At 35.6% G+C, this 27,510-nt stretch overlaps 1 protein-coding gene across 2 annotated transcripts in view; it reads right to left on the bottom strand.

Annotated features, from left to right (window-relative positions):
• LOC102892335 (contactin-associated protein-like 3) overlaps nucleotides 1-25,707 on the bottom strand; it is a 175,939-nt gene extending 150,232 nt beyond the window's left edge. The window contains exons 1-2 of one of the 2 annotated variants that reach the window (XM_025045398.1): nucleotides 25,602-25,707; nucleotides 14,524-14,717 (exon numbers count right to left, since the gene is read on the bottom strand). In XM_025045398.1, the coding sequence (XP_024901166.1) occupies nucleotides 14,524-14,649 (126 nt within the window). In that variant the 5' untranslated portion in view covers nucleotides 14,650-14,717; nucleotides 25,602-25,707. The remainder of the gene's footprint in view (nucleotides 1-14,523; nucleotides 14,718-25,601) is intronic. The other variant, XM_025045399.1, reaches the window with a different exon arrangement.
• Between the last annotated feature and the right edge of the window lie 1,803 nt (nucleotides 25,708-27,510).

Below are 27,510 nucleotides of genomic sequence, written 5' to 3'. Positions count from 1 at the left end.
ATATAATATTATATACATATTTTTTTTCTTAAAGCAGAATATACTTCCATTAATACCCAGGTGGAGAATTAGTCCATTAAACACTATGAACAACTAAGATGACGAGAGAGCTCAGAATAAAAAAGAATTGCATCTCATGAACACAGATGCAAAATCTCCAGAAAATAAGCTTACAGACATAGAAATACGTGACTTAAATGATGGAGAATTCAGGATGGTATTTCTGAAAAAATGCAATGAGATCCAAAATTATTCATATAAACAATTCCAGAATTGAAAAAGCAACAAGATCAGCAGAATGAGATTTTCAGCAGGGAGAATGAAAACCTCAAAAAAAACCAAATAGAACTTCGGGAAATGAAACACACAAAAAGAGAAGAATAAAATAGCAAGCTTGGGAAACAGAGTCGACCAAATAGAGTAAAGGATTGTCAGTGATACTGAAGACAGAAATCTAGAAATAAATTAAAAGAGAGAGACCAAAGAATAAAAAATAATGAAAGAGGAATACAAGAACTAGCTGACACTATAGAAAGAACAACAAAAACATGGAGATTAAATAAAATGCCTCTAAAGAATGACTGGGTCAGAGAAGAAATAAAAAGAGAGGTCAAGAAATACATAGAAATGAATGATAATGATAGTATAACATATCAAAACTTTTGGGACATGGCAAAAGCAGTAATACAGGAAAGTTCATATCACTACAGGCTTATCTCAAAAAACAAGAATGAAACCAAATAAACAACATAACACTTCATCTTAAAAACTTGAAAAAGAAGAACAAATGAAGCCTAAAGTCAGCAGAAAGAAATCATCAAAATTAGAGCAGAAATAAATGAAATTGAAAACAAACAAAAAAACAATAGAAAAAAATAAATGCAATAAAGAGCAGATTCTTTGAGAAGGTTAATAAAATTGAAAAACCTGTGCTAGACTCACTAAATTAAAAAAAGAAAAGACTCAAATAATCAAAATTAGGGATGAAAGAGGGGAAATTACGACAGACAATGCAGAAATACAAAGGATTATACAAGAATGCAATGAAAAAGTATGTAGCACCAAAATAAATAACCTAGAAGAAATGCACAAGTACCTAGAAAGATACAACCTTCCTAGACTGAATCAAGAACTTGAAAATCTAAATAGACCAATCAGCAGCATGGAAATTGAAACAATTATCAATAACCTACCAAAAAGTAAAGTCTAGGACCAGATGGCTTCACCAGTAAATTCTATCAGACAGTCAAAGAACATTTAATATCTATTCTCCTCAAACTCTTCCAAAAAATCAAAGAGAAGGCAATACTTCTCAACTCATTTTATGAGGCCAATATTACTCTGATACCAAACCCGGTAAAGATAACACACAAAAAAGAAAATTACAGACCAAGATCTCTCATGAACACAGATGCAAAAACTCTAAATAAGATACTAGCGAACAGAATATAGCAACATATTAAAAAGTTTATACACTATAATTAAGTGAGCTTTATCCCAGGAGCACAGGGATGGGACAACACATGCAAATCGATTGATGTGATACACCATATAAACAAATTTTAAAATAAGAATCTTATGATCATTTCAATAGATGCTGAAAAAGCCTTTGACAAGATATAGCATCAATTTATGATCAAAACACAAAAAAATTGGTACAGAAGGAAAGTACCTTAACACAATAAAGGCCATATATGATAAACCCTTAGCCAACATTTTACTTAATGGTGAAAAACTAAAAACTTTTCCTCTAAGGTCAGAAACAAGACAAGGCTGTCCACTATTGCCACTGTTATTCAATGTAATATTGTAGGTCCTAATGAGTACAATCAGGCAAGAGAAAGACATAAAAGGCATCCAAATAGGAAATGAAGAAGTCAAACTTTCACTATTCATGGATGACATGATTCTCTATGTAAAAAATTCTAAAGATTCCACAAGAATACTACTAGAAAAAATAAGCAAAACGGTAAATTTTCTGGATACAAAATCAATGTTCGAAAATCCATAGCATTTCTATATACTGCTAATGAAGTGTCAGAAAAAGTAGAAAAAAATCGTTATTTTTGCAATTGCAACAAAGAGAATAAAATACCTAGGAATAAATTTAACAAAACATGTGAAGGACCTATATAATAAAAATTACAAGACCCTATTAAAGGAAATTGAAGAATACACAAAGAAATGGAAAGACAGTCCATGTTCACGAATTGGAAGAATCAACATAGTTAAAATGACCTTATTACCTAAAGCATTATACGAATTTAATGTAATCTCCATGAAAATCCCAATAGCATTCTTTAAAGATATAGAACAAAAAATCATCAGATTTGTATGGAAGCACAAAAGGACTCTGAATAGACAAACTAATCCTGAGGAGTTAAAAAAAAAAAAAAGGTTAGAGGTATCACTCTGCCTGACTTCAGATCATACTACGAAGCATCAATAATCAAAACAGCACGGTATTGGCAGCAAAACAGCCACACGAACCATTGGAACAGAATCGAGAGTCCAGAAGTAAACCCATGCTTATACGGGTAAATAATTCTCAACAAAAGAACCAAAAACATACAATGGAGAAAGGAAAGCCTCTTCAATAAATGATGCTGGGAAAACTGAAAAGCCACCTGCAAAAGAATGAAACTAGACTGTTGTCTATCACCATACACCAAAATTAACTCAAAATGGATTAAAGACCTGAATATAAGACCTAAAACAATAAATTGCATAGAAGAAAACATAAGAACTAAACTCATGAACCTTGGACTTAAGGAGAATTTTATGAAATTGACCTCAAAGGCAAGGGAAGTAAAAGCAAAAATAGATGAATGAGACTATGTCAAGCTAAAAAACTTCTGCACAGCAGAAAAAACCATCACCAAGGTAAAGAGACAACCACCTGAATGGGAAATATATTTGCAAGCAACACCTCCAATAAGGGCCTAATATCCAAAACATACAATGAACTCATACAACCCAATAACTAAAAAAAAAAGATTCGATCCAATTAAAAAATGGGCACAGGGCATGAACAGACACTTCTCCCAAGAAGACATACAAATGGCCAACGAACACGAAAAGATGCTCAACGTCACTTACCATTAGGGAAACACAAATCAAAACCACAATGAGATACCATCTCATACCTGTTAGAATAGTTGTTATCAATAAGGAAAGTGATAACAAATGTTGGAGAGGATGCAGAGAAAAAGGAACTCTCATACACTGCTGGTAGGACTGCAAATTGGTACAGTCACTATTGAAAATAGTATGGAAGTTCTTCAAAAAACTAAGAATGATCTACCATATGATCCAGCAATCCTTCTACTGGGTATTTTCCCCAAAGACTTGAAAAAACATATATCCTAAAAGATATTTGCACACCGATATTCAAGCAGCATTATTTACAGTGGCCAGGACATGGAAGCAACCGAAATGTCCTACAATAGATGATTGGATAAAGAAGCTGTGATACATATATACAATGGAATATTACTCAGCCATTAGAAAAGATGAAATACTGCCATTTACAACAACATGGATAGACCTTGAGATAATCACACTAAGCAAAATAAGAAATAAGCCAGATAGAAAAAGTTGAAAACCAAATAATATCATTTATATGTGGGATATAAACCTAAAAGCAACAAATGAACAAGACAAAAAACAGGGACTGATGAACATGGACTACAAAGGGTAGGGAGAATAGGGGAGGTAGATAGGGTAAAGGGGATCAAATATGTATTGACAGAAAGAAATCTCTGTATGGGAGGTGAATATACAATGCAATATATATATATATCTTATTGTTTAATTGTACACTTAAAACTTACTGGATTTTGTTAAACAGTGTCACCATAATAAAAAATAAAATATAGATAAATAAATAAATACTAGTATTACTGTAATTTTGTTTAGTAACTCTATTTTTTATTTTTCTATAGACTTGAAACACAAAAGTAAATAAAAAAAACTACAAATCTATGTTAAAGGGTACAAAATACATAAAGATGTAATTTGTGACATCAGTAACATAAAGTTGGGGGGGTCAACTATATCGAAAAAGACTTTCATATGTGATGACATTAAGTGTCAGTTTAAAATAAATTGTTATAACTTTAGGATGTTATATGCAATCCTAATAATCACACACAAAAATATCTATGAAATTTACAGACAAAAAAATGAGAAGAAAATCAAAATGTGTCACTCAGAAAAAGAATCAACTAAACACAAAGGAAGATAGTAAAGGAAGAAATGAGGAACAAGACATATAAGACATACAGACAAATAAAATGGCAATATTAAGTCTACTCCTACCAGTGATCGCTTTAAATTTTAAGTGGCTTAAACTCCCTAATAAAAAGAAATCGATTGGCAGAATGACAGCAAAAAGAAAAAAAAAAATCCAGTATCCAACTATATGCTATCTATAAGACACTCATTTTAGATCTAAAGACACAAGCATAGATTAAAAGTGAAAAAATAGAAAATGAGATTCCATGCAATTAGAAACAAAAGGAGAACAAGAATGGATATACTAATAACAGACAAAAGATACTGTCGAACTGTTTCAAGAGACAAAGAAGGACATCATATAATGATAAAAGTGTTAATTCGTCAGGAGGATATAAGAATTATATATGCACCCAACATCAGAGTACCTACATATATAAAGCAAAAATTGACAGAATTGAAGGGAGAAATAGATCTACAATAATAGAAGAAGACTTCTATACCACATTCTCAATAACAGAATAATCAGACCAAAGATCAATAAAAAAATTAGAAGATCTGAACAACAATACAAATCAATTTGTATTAACAGAGATGTATAAAACATCCCATTAACAATAGCAGAATACACATTTTTCTCAAGTGAGCATGGAATATTGTCCATGATAGACTCAAAGTTAGGCCGTAAAACGAGTATAAAAAATTTTAGTATCATACAAAATTTAAAATCATACAAAGTATCTTTTCTGATCACAATGAAATGAAACTAAAAATAAACGTTAGAAGGAAAACTGGAAAAATCTATAAAAAGATGGAAATTAAACCATACGACGTTACATAACCAATGGGTCAAAGAAGAAATCACAAAGAAAATAAGAAAATATATTAAAACAAATGAAAATGAATATATACCTAACCAAAACTTATAAGATGCAGCAAAAGCAGTGCCAAGAGGGAAATTTATAGTTATAAATGCTTATATTTTTTAAAAAGAAAACATCTCAAAACCAGCAATCTAACTTTACACCTTGAGGAACTAGAAAAAGAACAAATTAAATCATAACATCAAAAGGAAGGAAATGATAAGGATTATAGCAGAGATAAATAAAATAGAGAATAAAAAATAATAGAGAAAATCCGTGAAACCAAGATTTAGTTCTTTGAAAAATCAACAAAATTGACAAACTTTTAGCTATTTCGATTAGGAAATAAAGAGATTTTATAGAAATAAAAAGAATTATGAGAGAGTACTCTGTCCAAAGAAATTCAAAGCAGGATCTCTAAGAGATATTTGCACACTATGTTTATTGCAGGATTATCCACAGTAGTCAAGAAGTGGAAGCAACCCAAGTGTCCGCAAGTGTCCATTGATGGATGAATGGAAGTCAGTCTGTTTCAATTGGTTTAATAAAACACCACAGACTGGTTGGCTTATAGACAACAAAAATCTATTGGTCACAGTTCTGGGGACTTAACGTCTGAAATTAGGGTGCCTGTATGGTTGGATGAGGGCACTCTTCTGGGTCTCTGACTTTCATTGTATCCTAATATGGCAGAAGAGAGTAAGGATCTCTCTGGAGTTTCTATTATAAGGTAGTAATCTCTTCACAAGGGTTATTCTACTCTCATGACTTAAGAATCTCACAAACGCCCCACCTACTAATACTTTTACCTTTGAGGTTTGAATTTCAACATATGCATTTGCTGGGACACAAATATTGAGGCCATAGCAACAGATAAACAAAATAGGATACATGCATATTGTGGAATATTATGCACCTTTAAAAAAGAGTGCAATCTTGTCAACTGCTAAAACACAGATGAACCTCAAGGACATTATGTTAATGAAAAAAGCCAGTCACAAAACGACAAATACTGTATGAATCCACTCATATGAAATATCTAAAGTAGTCAAAATCATAGAAACAGAAAGTAGAAAGGTGGTTGTCAAGGGCTGGAGGAAAGGAGAATGGAGAACTAATGGTTAGTGTGTTCACAATTTCAGTTTTACAAGATGAAAAAGCTCTAGAAGTTTGTTGCACAACAATGTGAATATACTTAACACTACAGTACTATATGCTTAAAAATGGTTATAGTGGTAAAAGTAACATTATGTTTTTTTACAACAATAAAAAAAGCTATTTCATATTTCCCTTCTTTCAAAACCTAGTATTTGTTGAATAGCATCATATACATATACTTTTAAAAATGGCATTCATTGCAAACTTTTAGCCTCTGGCCCTTTACCAAGAGTGAGAAATGCTATTTATAATTTGTGTATCCTTCCAGAAATATTCCTAATATTTATATGGACACATATGTATATGTCCATCTTGGAAATTCCAAATTGGAGCACAAATACATTGCTTTTCCTTACTTTAAAAAATATTTCTAAAGCTCATTATCAATAAGTGCATTTACCTCATTCTTTCCAAAGGAATGAATTCCATCTTATATTATTCATAAAATGGAAGTATTAATTTATTTTTGTGTTTATCTATTGACAATGAACTGGATCATGACCACAAACAACGATGTGATGAATTTTCTCATAGGCACTTTGCACACCTCCCAGCATTGCTGGAGGAAGTGACAGTATAGTGAGGAGACTTAAAGTGCAGCTCTTTTTGTATTGTCATCTTCAGAGCTCTGAATAGCAGGTGCTTTTATGTTTTCCCGCAATTGAGAAATAATTAAATAGTGGGTGCTTTTAGATACTTTAATTTTATAGAAATTGCCTTCCAAGTGCTTTTACCATTTCATGCTCCTACCAGCATCTAGAGAGCCCGATTCCCCAGCCCTAAGGAATAGGTATCCCATCCTGTGTCACCTGAGTTTCACCTGTACAACTTTAGCTCCAACATGAATCCTCTGCACTGTGGTGAGGTGGTTTGAGTGTGGACCCTACAGCCAAGACCACCTGGGTTCAAATTCCTGTGACATCATAACTAGCTCTATGATTTGAGGATAGTGAACATAAACTCTGCACGTCTCAGTTTCCTTACCTGAGAACTGGGCATAATAGGGCTGTTGTGAGGATATGTTGAATAAAGCACATGAAGTACTGCCTGACTAAGCACTCAGTATAGGTTAACTAATTCTTCTTACTGGTTTAATATTTTCCTATTAGTTGATTACGTTTTTAACCTTAGTTTTATGCTAAGTGGTATGCAATGATATCATAGATCTGATGTGCTCTTCACATTTTATTTCTATTATGTTTCTTCACTAATCTTTGCATTCATATGCTAATATTAACAATATTAATTAGTATAATAACATTAAGTAGATTTAAGCTTTACAATGCATTTTCCAAACTTATGGTAATAATTCCCTTTATCACTATTCATTTTAGCAATTGCTGTGGCTATTCTTGCATGCAAAAATTTCAATAAAATTTAGAAGAATCTCATTTTATTTCTAGGTTAATTTAGGGTAAGCACACATTACATTATCAAGTCCAGATATCCAAGGATGGGGATTAATCCCAGCCTTCTTAGATGCCCCTTAGTCGTGTTTGAAATATTTTTTGGACTATTTCTTATTGATTTTATTGTTTGTGGTTCTATTATAAATGAGGTTCATGTTTCCTTTGTTTTTTTGGTTAAGGTAAGGAGAGAAATTAATTAATTTTGGAAATTATTCTCATAAAGAGGTACATTCTGAATTATTTTATTCTTTAATGATTTCTCCTGAGTTTTATGTTTTCAAAGAGCAAATAATTTTTTTTCTAATTTTTATGCCTCTTGTATTATTTCCTCTTTCTGAAAGCACTTAAAAACTTGTGCGAATGAGGACAGAGACTTAGGAAGCAAGGCCTAAAACATTCACTTTTTAAGGTCATAGGGAATAAGTGTTTTAAAAATCTCTATTTTCTCAAAAATAAAGAACCTCCAAATTGATTCTCTCTGGAACTAAGTTATAAGATAAGTAGAAGTCTAGGAATTTATCCCAACATGAAGAAAAAATAGGGAAAGGACTATTTCTTACCTAAGAAACATAACTCCTTTATGAAGACAACTATAGTCTCAGGAACTCACCACAAAAACTTTGCAAAATGCTGATCTAGACTATTTCAAATTGATAGACAGGCATCTATTTCATATCAGTGTTAATACTGATTCCTGATCAATAATGAAAAACAAAATAAATCTGGATCCTTACCTCACACCTTAAATAGACATGAAATAGATTAAACAGAGGCAAGCAACCTACAGCCCAGGGCCAAATCCAGGTGGCTGTGTGTTTTTGTAAAGTTTTATTGGAATACAGCCATACTCATTCATTCATATATTGCCTGTAGCTGCTTTCAAATGACAAAAGAATAGTTGAATAGTCACAACAGAGACTGCTTGGTCTACAAAACTGAAAATATTTACTATCTGTCCCTTCTACAGAAAAAGTTGTCTGCCCCCTCATCTAAATCAATATTTCTCAGTCTGAGATCTTTAAAAATGGTTGGATGGCATCCAACTTCTCGACTGATGCCCGAACCTGACTGCTCTGAAAGTTTAAGGTTTGCTGTTCAGAAATTCTTATCTAAGAATTTTGAGACTGTGATAATATATTTTTTAAAATAATCAAAGCCTGTCATCCCTTTTGCAAGATTTTATTTATTTTATTATTGCTTATGTCTATACAAATTTATAAAATATGTTCTGCATCAAAGGCAGAAAATTATTTTAATTGCAAGTGGCATGGTACTGCAAAGTGCATAAACTATAGTCGTTATGGAGAACTGTGAACACAGCAGTGTACTAAACCACTAAACCTCTACCAAGGGGCATTTTCTCAAGACCCAGACACTTGAATCTTTTTTGTCAAAATTATAGACCCAGGAAATGGCCTATGGAGAGCCTGAAGAACACACCATATTTGCAGATTCTATATGTTTACATTATGTGTGCCAGTTGTAGAGTTTGTAGAGTACGACTGTCATTCCATACTAGACCACTATTACTACAACATCCTATTAAGTTGCAATGGGATAGGAAGAACTTCCATGAAATCCTGATGGAGATGCTCCCTGAGCTGACCTGTTTTCCACCTTTCTGAAACTTGGCTTATCAGCATTTCCTTTCAATAAGTGTGCTGCCAGAGTACCTTTTTGTGTAAGAATTTAATTTTTCCATCATTCATTTTTCTTGCTTAAAACAAAATAATAATAATTTTTGTGCTCTCCCAAATGAATAAAAACATCCTATAGAAGCTAATTGTTCCACAACTCTGCCATATGCCATTCATATTACTGTTTATGATCTATTTTTTCATAAAATATCTCCTAATTTTCATATACATCTAGTAACACCACTTCTGCAACCACTTCCTTATATAAAAAGTAAAGCTGTAATTTGTAATTTATCTTATGATTTGCTATTTATCTCGTTACATATTTAAAATTCTATTTGTCTACCATATCCCTTTCTCCCAACCTGATGACATGTGGCAGTTCACATGAGAGCAAAATTGTTACTTTTGCAAAGCAGTAAAGTAGGTACAAAGGACATAAAGAACCATAGTCCCTGACTCTAGAATTGATATGAAGTAGGCCTGAAATGGATATAGTAAAACAAGTGCAATACGTGAGAAACGAAAATGAAAAGTCCATGGAACAGGAAAGAAAGGGAGTGTCTGAGCAGTTTAGTACAGAGTGATACTGTTTGTTTTGGGGAGGTAATCCAGAGAGGAAGGGAGGATGTCCCACATAGAGAGCAGCAGCCCCGACAGCGACGGCTATTACAGAACCCATGGCCTGCAGGGAGCCCTCTGTTACTTTGTGGTCACAGCTCAGAAGGCCCATTCACTTCTCTGCCTCAATCTTTCCAGCTACTGTACAGGTTTTCTACACATCAAGTTTATTGTCACCAAGACCTGCAATTTTAAGGACAAATAGGACCTCCTCTCTCTTGGATTCAGTAGGGCTTCATTCTTGTACAACTTAGTGGGGAAGAGCTATTAAGCCTCTTGTTAACTTAGATTTAAAAGCTTCCATCACATACGCAGTATCCATGGCTGGATAAGTTTTCTGTGTCCCTTAACCAACCATGCAGTTTGAGGTCTACTTGAGAATAACTTTTCCTTAATTCAACAACCCTTAATTGAGAAACTGTAGACCTGGCCGTTTGGGGAGATCAATTCCTAACTTAATATCTCTCAGAGCCGAGAGAGGGAGACACGTATAGAAAACCAAACTGTGGTCCACAATGGTGAGTGCAATCATCAAGGCTGTCCACATACAAAGTAGGGATCAAAGCCTCTGTGAGATGAGGTGAAGTGTTAGAAAGGAGACTACCATGTCCTCTTTGGTACACAGAAGTTATCAACACAGAATTGTTAAAATGAAATATCGCCCTCGTTCTACCCGAAATCAACCAGTCTAAGAGCCAAATTTGGAATTGGTGAGCCTGGAGTTGGCACAGGCCTTAATATCTGAGCCGACAGACCCTGCAGACCCTTCTCTGTAACCCCTACATGAGGTGAGGCTGCAGGAAGGCAGTGGAAGAGCTCAAGCACTCACAACCACATGGAATATTGTCAGATCCTGGGCCACCCTCGCTCCCAAGGAACTCTCATGCTCACCAGGGATGCTCACAGACCCCAGACCCCAGATGGTGAATGGAGACCAAAGCCGCCCCCAACTGGGTCCAGAGCCCCCAATGGGAGCTCAGACCCCATATTAGGTTGGATTTAAGTTTACTGGTTTGCAAAGTCTATCTCACAAAATTCTGATAATCCACCAAGGAGTCACAGTATATCTATCTAATCTTTGCTGATTTATACGCAGGGAAACAGTAGAAAATAAGCATTAGTGAAATTTGTCAGTAATCACTGATATATTGTGTTGCTCACTTTAATGCTGTCCTGTGATCCTCAGCAGGACTCTGGACATTTTCTGACTTAGTTGGGCAGGACTTGCACACACATTTTCCAACTATGCATGCTCACCATCAAGCATTGTCAAGCCACATGGTTCCAAAGTGATCAATGAAAACCATAAATTTTCACATCTTGTGGGAAATGTGCATGTTCTTCGACCTTGGGCAGACAGGGACACTTCCTCCCTACATTTCCAGTGAGGACACTTAATCTGTACAACAAGAGTGTGTATATCTTGATATAGTGTTTCCCTTAATATGAGATAGCAATGCCTTTTCTGTCATTTAAAACATGTCCCTATATTTCCAGTAAAATAAAAAAAAAACCTCTTCCTTTTGGGAAAGATTTCATAATTCTGAATATTTGTTAAATTTACTTGGTTGGTTTTGCATATAAATCCAGGTCAGCCATGGAGGCAGTCACTCATCAGGAAGAAATTGCAACATGAAACATCATATCTTTACTGAACAAACATATCATTACTGGACAGTGTAAATTTTTAAAAATCAGTCTATTTGGATAACTGACATTCAGTCAGTGGTTGGTTCTGTAGCTCCCAAATCCCTTAGCCAAAGATTTTTGTGACCAGCTGTATTTCAATTTTAGAATTTTGGGGAATTTAGAGAGGTACACATTGTGATTCATATATTAATTAACAGCTCCATGAAAAACACATAGCAAAGCACATGGACACTTGCCCAATCCCATGCCCATTTCCAGTAAGGAGTTATGAAAAACCTTTTTCTCAGAGTTTTTTTTTTTTTCTTTTAAATTTGGAATTATAGTTAAAAGAGTGTTGACAGGTATTAACAAACAAAGTTGGCGCAGACAGTAGACTCAGATGAACAATAAAAAAACTAGGACTGGGAGAGTATTCACAAAACTTTAAGGCCTGAGAATGAGTGTTTGATTTGGACTTTTTATAAAAACCGAAGTAGGCCTCCTGAGAATTAAATGAATGCATACATAGTCTTTCCTCTTGTGGGCAAGAGTTATGGCAGTGAGGCCACAAGCCAAAGAGGTTGCGATGAGTGAGAGCCATACTAGCCAGGGCATGGCAGAAGCTTGTCGTGGGGATGACCCTAGCCACAGAAACTGTGAACAAGTGCTCAAGTACCCCTGCAACATGACTCTATATGATTCTTGAAAATATCATCAGAGCCAGTGAGAAACATGTGTTTGATAGGTAGGGATACCAAATGCAGAAAGAAAAAATCAGAGATGTATAGATACAGTGTGGTAGTCAGAATGGTCCCAAAGATGTCCAGATCCTAATGTCTGGAACCTGTGAATATATTACTTTGCATGGCAGATGATTAAGATTAGAAAGACTATCTTGGACTACCCAGGTAAATCCAGTCTAATCACATCAGCCCTTAAAGTAGAGAATTTTCTCCAGCTGAAAGCAGAAGAGAAAATCAAAGAGATGTGGCAGAGAATGAGAATGAGGCTGCTGGAGCGGGTCATGAAAAAAGCATAGGGATGTACAAAATCTCTAGGAGCAAAGGCCAGCCCCCAGGACAGCCTGCAGGGAATCAAGATCTGTCCTACACTCGCACAGAAGTAAATGAATGTGTGTTGAAGAATTAGCAGGGCAGTCCTGGCTTGCTTGCAAAGTTAGCTCATTCTCAAGATCCTAATGATAAGAGTGGCTTATGGTGCCTAATGTTTGTGCAAACAGTATGCTTTATCTCAACACCTGCCTACCTCTGGGAGTCTGAAATTTTGGTACTCGTAAGGCAGAAGATGCCTACGTAACCAGCCCCAATAAATACCTGGGCTCTGAGTCTCTAATGAGCTTCCCTAGTTGGCGACATTTCACGCAGGTTACTATAATTCATTGTCGGAGGAATTAAGTGCATTTTGTGTAACTTCGCTGGAAGAAGACTCATGGAAGCTCGTGCCTGGTTTCCTCTAGACTTCACTCCAAGCACCTTTTTTCCTTTGTTCATTTTGCTCTGTATGCTTTTGCTGTAATAAATCATAGCTATGAGTGTGACTGCACACTGGTCCTGTGAGTCTTCAGTGAATCACGGAACCTGAGGAGGGACCTGGGGATTACCAGACAACTTGGAGAAGTCTTCCTCAGAGCCCCCAAGAAAAAAAATGCAGCCCTGCCAACACCCTGCACAGAGGACCCAGCCAGGTCTATGGATTTTATACCTATAGAAACAATGACATAATAACTCTGTTTTGTATTAGGCCAATAAGGGCATGGTGATTTGTTATAGCAGCCTAGCAACCATCTAAACTATATTATTAATAATAAGAAAGTAGTTTTATCTGCATCTAACAAATCTTCAGGCCACATCCCTCCTTCAGTGGCCCCACTGCCACTGCAAACACTGTACAGATGTTCACAGCACTGTAATTTGAGAGTCCCTCATTCAGAGCAGACTATGATTTAAAGGTATGAAATGATAAATATGTAGCATATTACATATATTTTAATATTCTAAAAGTTAAGTAAACAAAATTTAAATCTCCTAGAAGAAGCATGGATATGTATGTAATAAAAAGTAGGAAATATGTCACTGATGCAAAATACAGCTGACCCTTGAACTACGTGGGAGTTAGGGGTACTGACCCCCCTCATAGTTGAAAATTCCCATATAGCTTTTGACTCCCCAGAAACTATAGTAGTCCCTCGGTATCCACAGGGAATTGGTTCCAGGACCCCCCCAGATTCCAAAATCCACAGATGCTCAAGTCCCTTATATAAAATGGTGTAGATTAATGTAGACGGTCCACCCTCTATATCCACGGACTCCTAACCGTGGTTTGAAAATGACACAGATATTTATTGAAAAAAATCCACATATAAGTGGACCTGCACAGCTCAAACCCGTGTTGTCCAAGGGCCAACTGTAATTTAAAGTAGTTATGATTCCAAAGGATCCCAAAGATCTAGAGTCCATGAAGTCCAAGGGGCCACATGGTGCCCAAGTTCCCATGGGGACAGCACATTTGACCCTCAGCACATCCTCCACAGGGAGATTCTCCATCACATGTGGTTTTAAATGTTCAGGGTATTTCGGAAATCTCACTTACTTAAAGGACATAGAAGAATGAATTCACTTTATTAAACAATGCTGAGGCAATACAAACTACTGTTATTGAACAAAAATAAAGTAGGTTGTATGTGACTTATTTATTCCCTAGACTTCACACTGTTAAAAGGAATAATGGGAAGACTTTTTCAATATTTCACTACATTATAAATTGGTTTACTTATTTCGTAAATTATATACAATGTATTTTAAAATGTCACATGTTTTACATTCACTTGGAAACCTTTTCAAGTAATTTAGGAGGCTCCATTTCTATACACGATTCAATAGATTTGCAGCAACATGCAGTAATTGGCATAATTTATACTGTGACAGACTGCTTCTCAGTAAAGAAACATACCCAGAGGCTTTCTTCTCGTCGATATTGCTTCCAGTTCCTCCCACCATCACTGAACATCAGGAGATAGTTGGTTACCCAGTCAGAGCTCCCGTATCTTCCCTGGGTGGCCACAGCTGTGACCTCCATTCTCTCTCCAAGGTCAATCTGCAGCCACTGGTATTTATTTGACACAAATGGGGTCCATCCACCAGCTCCTTTTTGTGGAAATAGAAAGGAGAAAAAATGGTAAGGAGAAAAAAATATTTTAAATCTGTATTAGCCTATAAGAATGTGAATGTTTTCATAAATGAAATTTATGAAAATCATAGTTTCAAATTCTGGAATATATAACCCCCTTATAATTATATACACACACATCCACACACAATTGAGATTGAGTGTAATTGGATGAAGCCCTACATTAATTGCTTTAGTTTTTAGCTCATAATTCCTGACTCTCTGGTGTTCTAGAGTCCCATTAAGTACTTAACGCAACAGGTAGACAACCAAACACCATGCCATTACATCAGTGCCTGAACTAGTGTTTTTACTGGCCATTATGCATGATTGCCCTTTGTTGGACACAAAGGTAACTATTCAGACCATGGTAGAACTAGAAAACCTTAATTCTGGATTGCTGACATTAGGAAATACAAGCTGAACGCTGGGATAACAAAGATATTATGGTGTAGCTCTACACTCAAGGTATTTACAGACTCATAGAAGAAGCAGACATTTCAAAGAACAATTCAATATGCAATGTGGCAGGGGTGGAGGTGAAGGGGAGATAGAGTTCTGAGAGGGCAGTAGGAAGGGTGAGAAACAGCCTGGATCAAGTGAAAGATAATTTCTGAGGTTTTCAAGATAATAGGTGCAGAGCAGAAATTACTGTGTTTTGGTTTGTCTAGGCCTGTAAGAAACAGAATAATTAGAGGTATCTGAGGGTCTCTTGTTGATGTATCTTGTACTTTCAGTTTAAAAAAAACAAGAGTTTTGAATTTGAATTTAGCTTTGTTATATTGAATTTCCTAATTTTAAATTAATGTAAATTATATATATATGGAAATAAGTTTGAAAAGCATTCTATAACTGATAGTTTGCTAATTACCCATGTCTAGAAAATAATAGTTTCTTGGAAACTATCCCTAATATGACAGAATTGGCTTTAAAAAAAAATCACTATTCTGACACTTAACTTGAGGGTCTGATAATAAGGTCTGACATTTTAGATAACATTTATTATCTTCCAGTAGGAGCTATTATTGGCACCATGCCCTGTTTGCTGAAGCCATTATGACCAAGCCAAGTGGAGAGTTTATGTCAAGAGGTATGTGACATGGTTTCAAGATGGCTTATAGGGAAATGGAAGTGGGGCGCTTACACCAGGGCACAGAAATATCACTTGGAGGTGGGAGATCTGTTCCCTCACTACATCTTCCAAACAGGGCTACACACACAATCTTTAGTAAAATCTAAAGCTTACAAGTTATTTAGAACTCTTTCTAAGGTTTCCTCATTTTCTGCATTAAATCTTTGTTCATAAATTCAGTATTTTCCTCTCAATGTATCATAAGCACAATGTCTATTCCTTTAATCCAGAATCTTAAATAGGCTGCAATTTTGGTTGTTCTATAATGCATTTTTTAACTTTTCATTTTGAAATAATTTACAGAAGAATTGTAAGGATGGTATAGAGAATTCCCAACTACCTTTTACCAGCTTCCCCTGATGTTAACATCTTATATAACTACAGTATTTTTTATCTAAGCTAAGCTATTAACACTGGTACAATATTAATGAAATGATATTTTATTTTGATTTTTCCAGTTTATCCATTAACTTCCTTTTCTTGTTCTAGGATTCTAACCAAGATTCCACATTGCATTTAGTCACTGTATCTCCTTAGTGTCCTCCAATCTATTTTTCAGTCTTTCCTGGTCTTTAATGACAAGATTGGCTATCACCTAACATCTTCCTGCCAACTTCTACTCTTTTGTCCAGGGTCCCGTCTAATGTTTGATAAATAGGAAGTCCTTCTGGGTTCTACCTGGGAGTGAACTAATAGACCTTGGTAACATCACTCTGCTGCTGCCCATACTTTATCATTATTGCCCCCAAAAGTTAAAAGTAGGTGCTGGCATTTAGCTAATTGTTTTAACTTAGAGATTCTACTTTTGAAACTTTATATAAATCAGTTTAAATCTCTCAGAAGCTACTAATTATCCTGTATTCTGGCTCATACTAGTTAGTATTAAAGTTCTAAAAATGTACTGATACACTTTCACTATCTTTCTTGGTCACTTTTAATTTCTTGAAGCCAGGAGATATCATTAACACAGGTGGTACCTTTGTTAATGATAGCAAAGTGGAGTAAAAAGTGTCGGCATGTCTCCAGCATGTGGCCCTGGGACCGGCCTCTCCCACAGGTACAGCTACATCTCTGCCGACCAGCCTTTAACATCTGCAGGTAATCAACACAGAATACTTCACATCCCTTACCTGTGGTAAGGAGGTACTACTGGTATGCAAATTAAGCTATTTGATTAACTAGATACTCTGATAAAGTAATGAAATTTCAGAATTCCCTGTGCTATGGGGCAATTTATTTAAGCAGGATAACATAGCCACAGTAATCTCTAGTCCCCTGCTGGGTGGTGACAGAAGCTGCTGTGCATGTACTGATGCCTCTTTTTTTTAATATTTAATAAAATGTCCAATGGAGAGAGTAGGAAATACACAATCACAACCTGAGAACTGTGAGGGAGCATGAAGTAGTTTTACTGACTGGTATGGGAGACCTACTGTTGTGTAACGGAAAACAAATCAAAATACACCAACACAATGTTAGAAGGGGTGTGCTTGAGCACAGCCACCTCTACAAACAGCAGTGTGGATCGTGGGTCTTAATCAGATCAGCCTGCATTACTACATGGTGCTAATCTTCAGTAATCTCTACATGGGAACCAACATCCCCGGAAACAGAACCGAGAGGTTCATAATTACTATTCTGGAGTCACCAATGCTTAACACACAAGAAAAGCACCTGACCCAACCACAGCTCTTCCACTTCCTGTACCACAGACTATCTTACTCCACTGCCACCCTCCTCCCTCCCACCTCAGTCTGTTAGCTGAATAAAGCTCACAATTTACACAAAAGAAAACATGTCCAGAGGGCCCAGCTTGCACAGAACAAGGTTCCTGAGCCAGGGAGGTCACCGAATACAAAACATCCCTCCTGCTCTTAAGGTAAGTGTGACAGATATGCAGAGAGGATGCAACAAGATATGCGAAACACCTAGTACTTTCCCTCCCATACACTTGTCATGGACACACTGGCAGGTGTCACTGCCATTGCTTCCAGGTGAAGGCAGGCCTACAGCAGGGTGTTGTACTTTTCAGTCATCTCATTACCGAATGGTTTGTTGCCTGCCACTTTATATTAGATAAAGGCAAGAAAACACCATGTGCGTGTGATATGCTAAGGACTCTGTCAGAAGCCTCATCCATCCTCCACATACCCAGCAAGTGGGACCGGCACTACAGTAACTGCTTTGCAGATTAGGAAAAACAATCACTTTAAGTTCTTATCAGGATATTTTATTAAAGCTTAGCTCTCTTTTTCATTCTCCACCCCTTCTAAGAACATATCCCTGTGGTTATTCAGCATCATTTGCTTATCGATAACCACACTGTCTTTTATATTGATATATTGATATATTTATATTGATATATTGATATAAACCTATATTGGAAGGTTTCCATCTCTACTTATTACTGTGTGATTGATTGGCTCAGACGCAGGCAGTGACACTTCCTTGGGGAGAGAAAAGATTCAATAGGAAATTTTCAGCTGGGGCCATTGATCATGATGACAGTGCTCTTGGTGGCCATGTGGCATGCACTGTCATAAAGAGTACCTGCTTTGTGTAGAGAGGGAAATCACCCAGAGGTGAAAAGTAAAATAAGCTCATGGCTTCTTCAAGTTTCAAGTCACAGAGCACAAAGATACTCAAGGGAGCAAAAGTCAAGGGGGTTTATTTGAAGTGAACAAATCCCCACCAATCTGAAGGGCATCTATATATATGCCAGGCAAATATATGGCTAAACTGAAAATGTCTCCAAGGGAAATTTCTCTCCAAGATCATTATTACATTGTCTAAAATGGGATCTCATCTAGCTACGTGTGTTTCTTCTCTCACTTAAATGCATTTTAATTCACAGAAGAATCACTACGAGTTCCAAGCAGGGCCCAGAGTGAATAGGAAGGTGAGATAAGCAGGAGCCCATCGCTGCTTTCCCTATGAAAGATGACAGGTGTCCTCAGGAAAGAGGAACTGGCAGGGGAGTGGGTGGGCTTTGTGAATGCTCCCTGACCTCCCTGCTCATTGATCTCTGGGCTTTACATGCTGAAGCTTTTGCCATACCCTCCTTATGTTGTTGAGAGGAATTTAAGCATTTGCTTCAGTTCTGATTTCTTAAGGAAGCAATTCCAGCTATCTACATATAGTATTTCTGGCTCTCAGGTTGTAGAAAAAGCAGAAATCCTGTCTCTGAACCTGCCTAAGTGTGCTTTTGTTCCCCCTTTGCTCTGTTTCCAGCTTTTTGCCAGCAGCCTGAGAAAGAAGGGCAGCTTCCCACAAAGAGCATCCATAGGAAAATGTCACACGTGGCTGCCTAATTGCAGAATAGAATCCTGTACGAAATGTAAATATACCCTATAATAGTTTTATGAATGAACAACAGAAAAATAAGTGCATCTTGGTCAATTTGAGAATCATATTAAATGCCAGTGATATTGACAAAAAAAAAAGCAACTTGTGACTGTTCATGGGTGACTCCCTGAATCCCTGGGTGCAGTGTCCCAAGGGACAAGTTCAAGTTCAAAGCAGTGAACACTCACTCAAATAAACAAAAATCTATTGCTACCATGTGTTTTGCTTTACTTTTCTCACATAGGCCCGTGACCAAGTTTTAAAGGAATATCAGGCACTCAGATCTCAGTTGATTTGAGGTTTTTCAGTTCTCATTTATGTGAAGTTCTGCATTGACAAATATACGAGATGACTCTGCTAATTTCTCACCTTAGAAACAAAAACAAAATTTGCTCAGAAAGCCTATAAACAATTTGAACATGTAGTCAATACCTTATTTATGACTGAATAAAATGTGTGACTGAGCCTCTTTGTTCATAATTCATGAAATCTTAATGTTTACAAGTAGTGCAGCTCTGGGATCTGGCCCAATTCTATGTACACACATTATGCATCGTATAGAGGCCACCTGAGTTATTCAGAACATATATAACTCAGATCATCCTTGAGGGCTGTCAGAACAGCAGCATCATCCTCTGCAATATACAGAATAGGGAGAGTCCAGGCTGCCCAAGGGGGCAGGAGGCCAAGCATTCTTCCTACCAATGCTCCATTGCTGTTCTTAAGGCAACTTCTCTCCCTTTTTTAAAAATTAAATATGGTGTAGAATCATGTCAGAAAATGCAAGGGTAAAACGCTCAGAAATAGAGAAAAACTATTGATGGTAAAACTTACATTTTCTTTACTGATGTTATGTAGCTTAATTCATTACAATTTATAAGCACGCTGTGAGAGTCTTGGATAAAAAGAGGCATGTTATACAAAATAGAGTATTATAATGTCCATACAAAAAAGGATGAGGTCTCAGCATCACAAAATGTAATAGGCCACTTCTGGACCAAAATTATCAGGACAAAACCATCTGATGTTCTCTTTCCCCTCAGTGTGGTGACCCAAGATGTTCCACAGGCCATCAAAAATGGGGATAGAAGTTAGCTGAGATCTGACTGGATCTGAATAGAAGGTCATCTTGGCAAGGGCAAATTAAACCTATCACCACAGCTACAGCCTGACTGCTCAGGTTGGAAATCAAATGAGATGCACGGTCATACTTCACAGAGGCAAGAAGTGACATTCAACAGATTCTGCAAGGGACAATTACCTGTCCTCTGGGAACACGACCAAGAGGTATACCCACCACAGGCTTCAGGAGCAGGTGCCAAGTAATCTGCAGGGTTAAGAGCAGACAAACTACCCTCAGCACATGGCAGCTGGCCAAGACCTAATATGGGAGCCCTCCCACCATCCAGCTCCTCAGGGCATGAGTCCATCATGTATACCTCAACACTGTCTTGGAAAGAAGCAAGAAAAACAAAAAAAATCTGAGCATCCCTGGAAGACACTCACCCATCCAAAAGAGGCTACTGAATCCCAAAAGAACTGAATATCAGCTCATTATGGGAGTAATTCTATAATTTGGGTTCCTCGATAGACAAAAATGACTGACAACACTACCTCCCTGAAAGCCGTAACAACACTGAAAACACTTTTGGTTTGTTCTGGTTAGTGTCATTTGGTACCTTAGGCTCGGTGGTGGGAACCTGGAGACTCTGGAGCTTGCAAAGGGCCATGGGAGAATTTGAGCAGATGAAATCTGTGTGGTGCTCCTTGTGACAACTGCACAGCAGGTTCTGCATAAGCCTTGGGGTTTATGCAGAACCTGCTGTGCAGTTGTCCCACATGCTACCATCATCCCTTTTAGAGGAGCTGTAATTTAACAAAGCTGCATGGCCACAAGACAGTGCTCTGCATGTTAGTGCATGTCCATATTTCACATGCATGTTATTATGTGTGGCCTGTACACTACATTCGACATCCTGGAGTCCATCACAGGATCATTTGGTTAAAAAAATAATAATAATAATGACTTAAAAAGAGACTGTGTATAGAGCTAAAAACTTTTAGGAAAGACAAGTAAACAGAATGCAGAATCTGATGTCCAGGGGTGAAAATTTCCCAGTAGATTCTTTTATGCCTTTATAAAAATCTGGTTTACAAGCCCCTTTATTGTGATTTAAATTGCTCAGTCTAATATTTGGTTAAACTTGCTAGTTCCATCAGGCTCCTGGCTTGCGAATAAAAGGAACATACAAGAACCAAGAACTATGATTTTTATTAAAAACATATGAGAAAAAAGTTTATTATTATAAGATTTGCATCAAACATTTTTGATGTAGTATTCTGATTTGTATCAGGAGTTGATATACTTTTTAGATATTTTAAATTATTATTCACTCTTTCAATGCATTTTACCATTTCTTTGTTAAAAAACAGTGAATTTTATATTATATCCTATCTGGGATATTGCAGAGTCCAAATAATCAGCGGTCCCATATTATAAGGAAACATTTAGTATCTGATGGCCATATCTAAGCAGGTTTTTCCTAATCTAATCATTTTAAACTTTGTTTTGCTAAAACCTATAGTAGTAACTTGTACTAGTAATTGTACTTTCACAATTGAGAAATAAATATCTTAATGCTGAGAATAGGTTCTAAAATGCTCAGTGATTAACTATTGGGAGCATTAGACAAAATCTTTTCTGGCTCCTAATTAAAGAAATCTTATTCGCACTGTCACTGATGAGGTAACTTGTTACATTATAATCCATGATTTTTAGGACCTGCTAAATGAATAGAGTGGTCATAGTCTCTGAGAATGATTATTTATGAAAGCATTTTGAGAAACAAAAAAGGACAAAAATGTGTGTATGATTCTTCCTAGTCAATTTCAAATACCTCTGGCAAGACCAAGCATCTCACCACCACTGCCTGCACTTACGGATCACGTGACTAAAGAGAAGCCGGTATCAAGAGTTGGAAAAAAAGCATCTGAAATGCTACTGAGCCAGCTTGATGAAGTCTCACCTAGAGGAACAATAACTATAAAAACAGAAGGCTATTTCCATAAGCAAAATGTAGAATGGAAGTCCAGCATGGCTTACTATAAGACAGTGTTTTGTTTTTGTTTTTTAATTTTCGCATGGATAAATTTGAAGTACAATGTTTAGGAGATTTTTGAAAGAAAAAAACGAAGTCAATATTATAGCATATATCTTAGACAACAGTCATATTTCGGCAATCTTAATTTTGTATGAGAAATATTAGGTAACATAATTTTAGGAAATACCAATTTAATATTGATGAAAAAAACTGGCCAATATGAATGGTCCAATCCAATTTTTAAAAATTTTACATTTTCATGTAATGACATCGATTTTCTTGAGCAGGTATACAAATAAATGAATGTGTCTGTGTTTTACTTCTTAAAATAGGTCAGTTTTGAGAAATCATATATCTAGGCATTTGAGGATGATAACTTTTTAGCAATTTATGTTCCTTTTGTGTGAACATTTTGTTAAATGTATTATGTGGAACCCAATCTCAGACTTCAGAATGAGAATAAGAAAAGAACCAAACTAGAGATTTCAACAATTAACTCTGAGAGGATGAAGCCCTATGTTGAGTGATGATAGTAACTCGTCGCTATCTCTACAATAGATAGTAGGTGCTGTTTCTATTCGGGAACTCCCAGGAAACACTGACAAACGATGACAAAGATGTGGTGACACTCTCAGGACACAGTTTCCTCTCTACTTTGGCTCTGTGTGTCCTTGGAAATGCCAGGACTGCCCCCAACTTCTCTACTCACCCCTCTCATAGACCTCATTCTATTTATTACAAAGTCTTTCCTAATACATATTTCATTATTTCTCATAAATTAATAAACAAAATAAATATATATATAGAATGTATAAGTAAAAAATAAATACACAAAATAGAAAACATGAAATGAGCAATAAAGTCTAATTAATATTTGCTGTGTGTTGAATCAGTAAATTACTTTAAAATCATAAAATATCTTTCATTTTACCTTATTTAACTTTCAGGATTTATATAGTGGCTCAAATTTATGCACACACATACATCAGAAGTTATATATAGACTATTCTCTTACCAACTTTAATGCATCAAGTAGCTGCAGTGATCAGCCATTATATATAAAATGTTTAGTGGAAGCTGTAAAGTCTGAGACATTTTCTAATTCTTATGAAAAATTCTGGGAGTTCAATGACTTCTGGGCAAAATAAGAAACTAGAAAGGTAAGACAGATCAACTAAATCTCCAAATACCATAATATAGAACAAGGACATTTTAACTATATAATCAGTTAGTCTAACATAATTTTCATCACTAGATCATACAAAGAATTTTCAAAAAAGGTGAAACAATTGTATATGAAGAATCATCATCATGAGTATAATCATCCACATTTTATACCATCTACATTTTACATAATAATAATCTAAACTTCAATGAACTAACCTCTTCTTTACAAAGACAATGGAAATGTCAGGAAAGACTCCGGGCTACTGGCATTTAATAAGAAATACAGATAATCCTTCAGAAGAAATATTGATACATTGTGTTATCTGAATCATGCTTTAGAAATTGGTATAAAATCAGGTGGTAATATCCAGGAATATTTAGTGAAATGCACATCGTATGTAATCAGAGTAGCAACAGTCATAAAAAAAAAAACACTCATCAGGGAGCATGGCATAAGGAATGCAGTTAGCATTAGTGTATTGGCTAGGTGTAGAGCTAGAGGAGAAAAAGAACAATTAGGGGGATCATTTTATAAACTGTATAAATTTCTAACCAATGTACTGTATACTTGAAACTAATAAAATTTAAAAAAATAAATTAAAAAAAAAACAAACACTCATCAGTTGACTGCCACTCTCTTAATAAAGTAATTTAAATTCGCAGAGAGTGGTCCAAATCCAAAAACTAAGCTTTGTACTTACTATTTTATAATGACTACTTATCAAATTCTGAGAAATTAATTTTTTTAATTAAGTATAATGGAAATAAGTTAACCTTAAACTTTGGGATTTTTCTCTCTAATGTTTATAAATTTTGCAGTGTCATCTGGAGGGCCTAAATCATAAAGATACTCTGTACTTGAAATTAGAAACACAATACGAGCCCCTGAGGCTTCTTTAAACTAATTAAATACGGTGCTTATTTGGTTTTTACAATTGTTGGGCAACCACTGGAAAATTGAGATGTTAAGCTGATAGAGTAACCACCAGACCAAAAATAGTTAATTTGATAATTTAATTATTAATTGAAATATGACTTCAATGAGAAGAGATTTTTACTGGGATGCTAAAAACGATCACAAATGATACTTTGAGGAGTAAATGTTTGGCCATAAAATATTCCTTCAAGGTAAAAGGCCCAAAAGTGGACAATTAATGAAATGCTCTTACCTTAAGTTCACAGAATTTCTTCACTTGTTCTTAATCTTGCCTACCAATCTATGTGACTACTTACTAGGTTCCCCATTTTATTTTTAAGGACACAGAAAAATTCAAGCTACTCTTAAACTCTGATCTTAGAAATACTGAATAAGGAGAGAAAAACAGTCATTTCCATAGTAATATCTCTAGAATTTACAACAGTAAATTTACATGGGACACAGTTAATTTTAAATTTTACTTTCTGAATTAATCTTTCATTAAAAAAGTAATCGATCCCTTAAAAAAGTAGTGAAACAATTGAGTTTTAAGTGTATATAACCTCTCTTTAATTATAGAAAAAGTAATTTACGCAATGACACCCAGTAGCATGAATGGATTAATATATCTCCAAAAAGTAAGCCATCAGCCCCCTTCCTATTGGTAGGAAGGGAATCTTTATTCTCAACAGGAGCCTTTGCCTGGTCTCCTCCCAGGCCATGTTCTGGAATGGAGCCATTTTCCTATCATGTTCCATGGCAGCCTCACATCTCATAGATGCCATCAGTGGCTTATTTAGTTTTTCCCTGGTGGCTGTGAGACTGGCTCATTCATCTGTCGTTTTAGTTATTCATGGCCAGTACACTTGAACAGTCACCCCTCTATAGGCTGCTCTAAAACTAAATAGGGAAGATAAAATTGGAAATCACCTCGACTCCAATAACTCCCTTCTGATTTAAATCTCATTTATGATCATTTGCTGACAATCAGTAGGGAACAAAGATATCAAAACAATAAAAACTGATAATAAACAAGAAGAAAGCTAGCAAATAATAATATGATGAACCTGCTTTCTTCAATTTCACAGAACTCAACATAATTAATTTTTGAGCTATAAGAATGAATATTAACTGAGAATGAAAACAATTCTCTCTGAGAGAGAATCATGCTGGATTAACAAGAAAACAGTAGCAGACTCACCATCTCTGCGATTAAGACTTGCAAACCCAGGGCCATGGCTACTGGACAGCTCTGAAGAGCTGCTGATGGACGTGCGAGGCAAGGCAGATGCCAGTGGAGCATCACAGTTATCTGTGGGGAATATCCCATGTTCAGGTTAACAAAAGGCTTAAAGCTTTCCCGTCTTCTCTTCCTCTCTTCCTCCTTCCCTTGTTCCTTTCCATCCACCTGCCCTTCCTTTTTTTTTTTTTTTTTTCAGTTAACATGTCAGGAAAATTCTAGAACCTGTAGCAAACACCAGTTTTGAGCAGAGGTATGCTAGTAAATGTTTAACAACAGGCTCTTAAAAATAAAAACCCACATTGATAGTATTTGCCACTTTCCACTGTGTAAATATTCCTACCATGGCAATTCAAATCTATCAACATGACATCAACTGACCACAGAGTTGAAAAGAGATGTGTACACATCACATCATTATACAGTATTTCCACCATGCAGATACAAGGTATGTAAATAATCTCAACGGCATAGATAATAGGAAGATGTCATAAAATAAAGTAGTAAGTGATGAGTTTTGAGAATTTATTTTTGTTTTAAATATAATTTATTTAATTATAAGCTTTTATAATTTAAATTTTAATAATGGCTGTATTTTAATAATTTGTTTGCAAATTACACAAAAAGTTAATGATTGGCTCTGACTAGCTGGTAAAACTTGATTCCAGCACACTGCTCTTCAATGGGGAAATATTAAAACTATTTCTTTTAAAATCAGGAAGAATACTTTAATAGGCATCACAACTTCTGTTGAATATTGCACTGAAAGTGTTATCAGTACATAAGAAAAAATTTACCACTTAATGCACAGGAAGAAAAGCAACTATCATCGTTTCCAGATGAGGAAATAGGCAGAAAATCCAAAAGTAATTGGCTAGCTTAATAGCTCAATATCTAAAAACTGATTATATTTAAACTCTAATCATAGTTTGAAAATAAATTAAATCGAATAGCAAATAGTAACAACACATATAAAGTATCTAAGAATGAATCTTATGAAATTGTACAAGACGTTTATGGGGATTATTATAAAAATTATATTGAAAGACATTAAAGAAAACTGTGTAAATGAAGACTATAATAATTGCAAATAGGAAGACTCATTTTTTTAAGGTATCAGATTTCTCTAGTTTGATATAAAGATTCATTAGAAATCCAATCAAAATCACAGGAGAGTTTTTCATAGAAATGTGAAGCAGTGAACCACATGGCTCAGGGGTCCTTAACATGGGGTCAGATATTTTTATAGCAATCATTATTTTCACAGATATCTAGAAATAGTGTTTATGTTCCTCATTACTTCAAAATAACAGTATTTATTAAACTCACCACTAGATTTTATTATTTGATGTACTAATAACTAAGGAGACTTTTAGAATTGATTTTCTTTGTAATCTTATATACACATTTTAAGCATTTACAAGCATTGCTCAGAGAAGGGCTCAGAGGCCTCAGCAAAGTGCCAAAGGGGTCTGGTTGGCACAAGAAAGAGCTAAGAAGCCCTTCTGGTAGTGTGAGCACCACAAGTATAAAGCTGTTGAGTTATTTCTGGGGGATTATTAGCATAGAATGTGAATTCAGATGAAACTGAAAGTTTTAATACAATTAATTGACTGGTAAATATTTTCTGGTTTAATCCACTGAGGTGTAGTTCTATTATAGCATTGTTGTTTAATTGAATGTTTACCTAAAATTATTGAAATTTAAATAGTAATAGTTCACTGAAAACAGGTCTCTGCCAAAAAATTTCCATAAAACAATCATTTTATTTAATTGCTCATGTTTACTCAAAAGTATTAGCCACTACTGTTATAAGAATGGAAAATCCAATTATTTTAGGAAGAGTGTGTGTGTATGTGTCTGTGTGTGA

This window comes from Pteropus alecto, unplaced genomic scaffold (genome assembly GCF_000325575.1).
Source record: "Pteropus alecto unplaced genomic scaffold, ASM32557v1 scaffold84, whole genome shotgun sequence".
Classification (NCBI taxonomy): Eukaryota; Metazoa; Chordata; class Mammalia; order Chiroptera; family Pteropodidae; genus Pteropus; species Pteropus alecto.
Note: the sequence above shows the minus strand (reverse complement) of the source record. Positions and strands in the feature narration are given on the sequence as shown.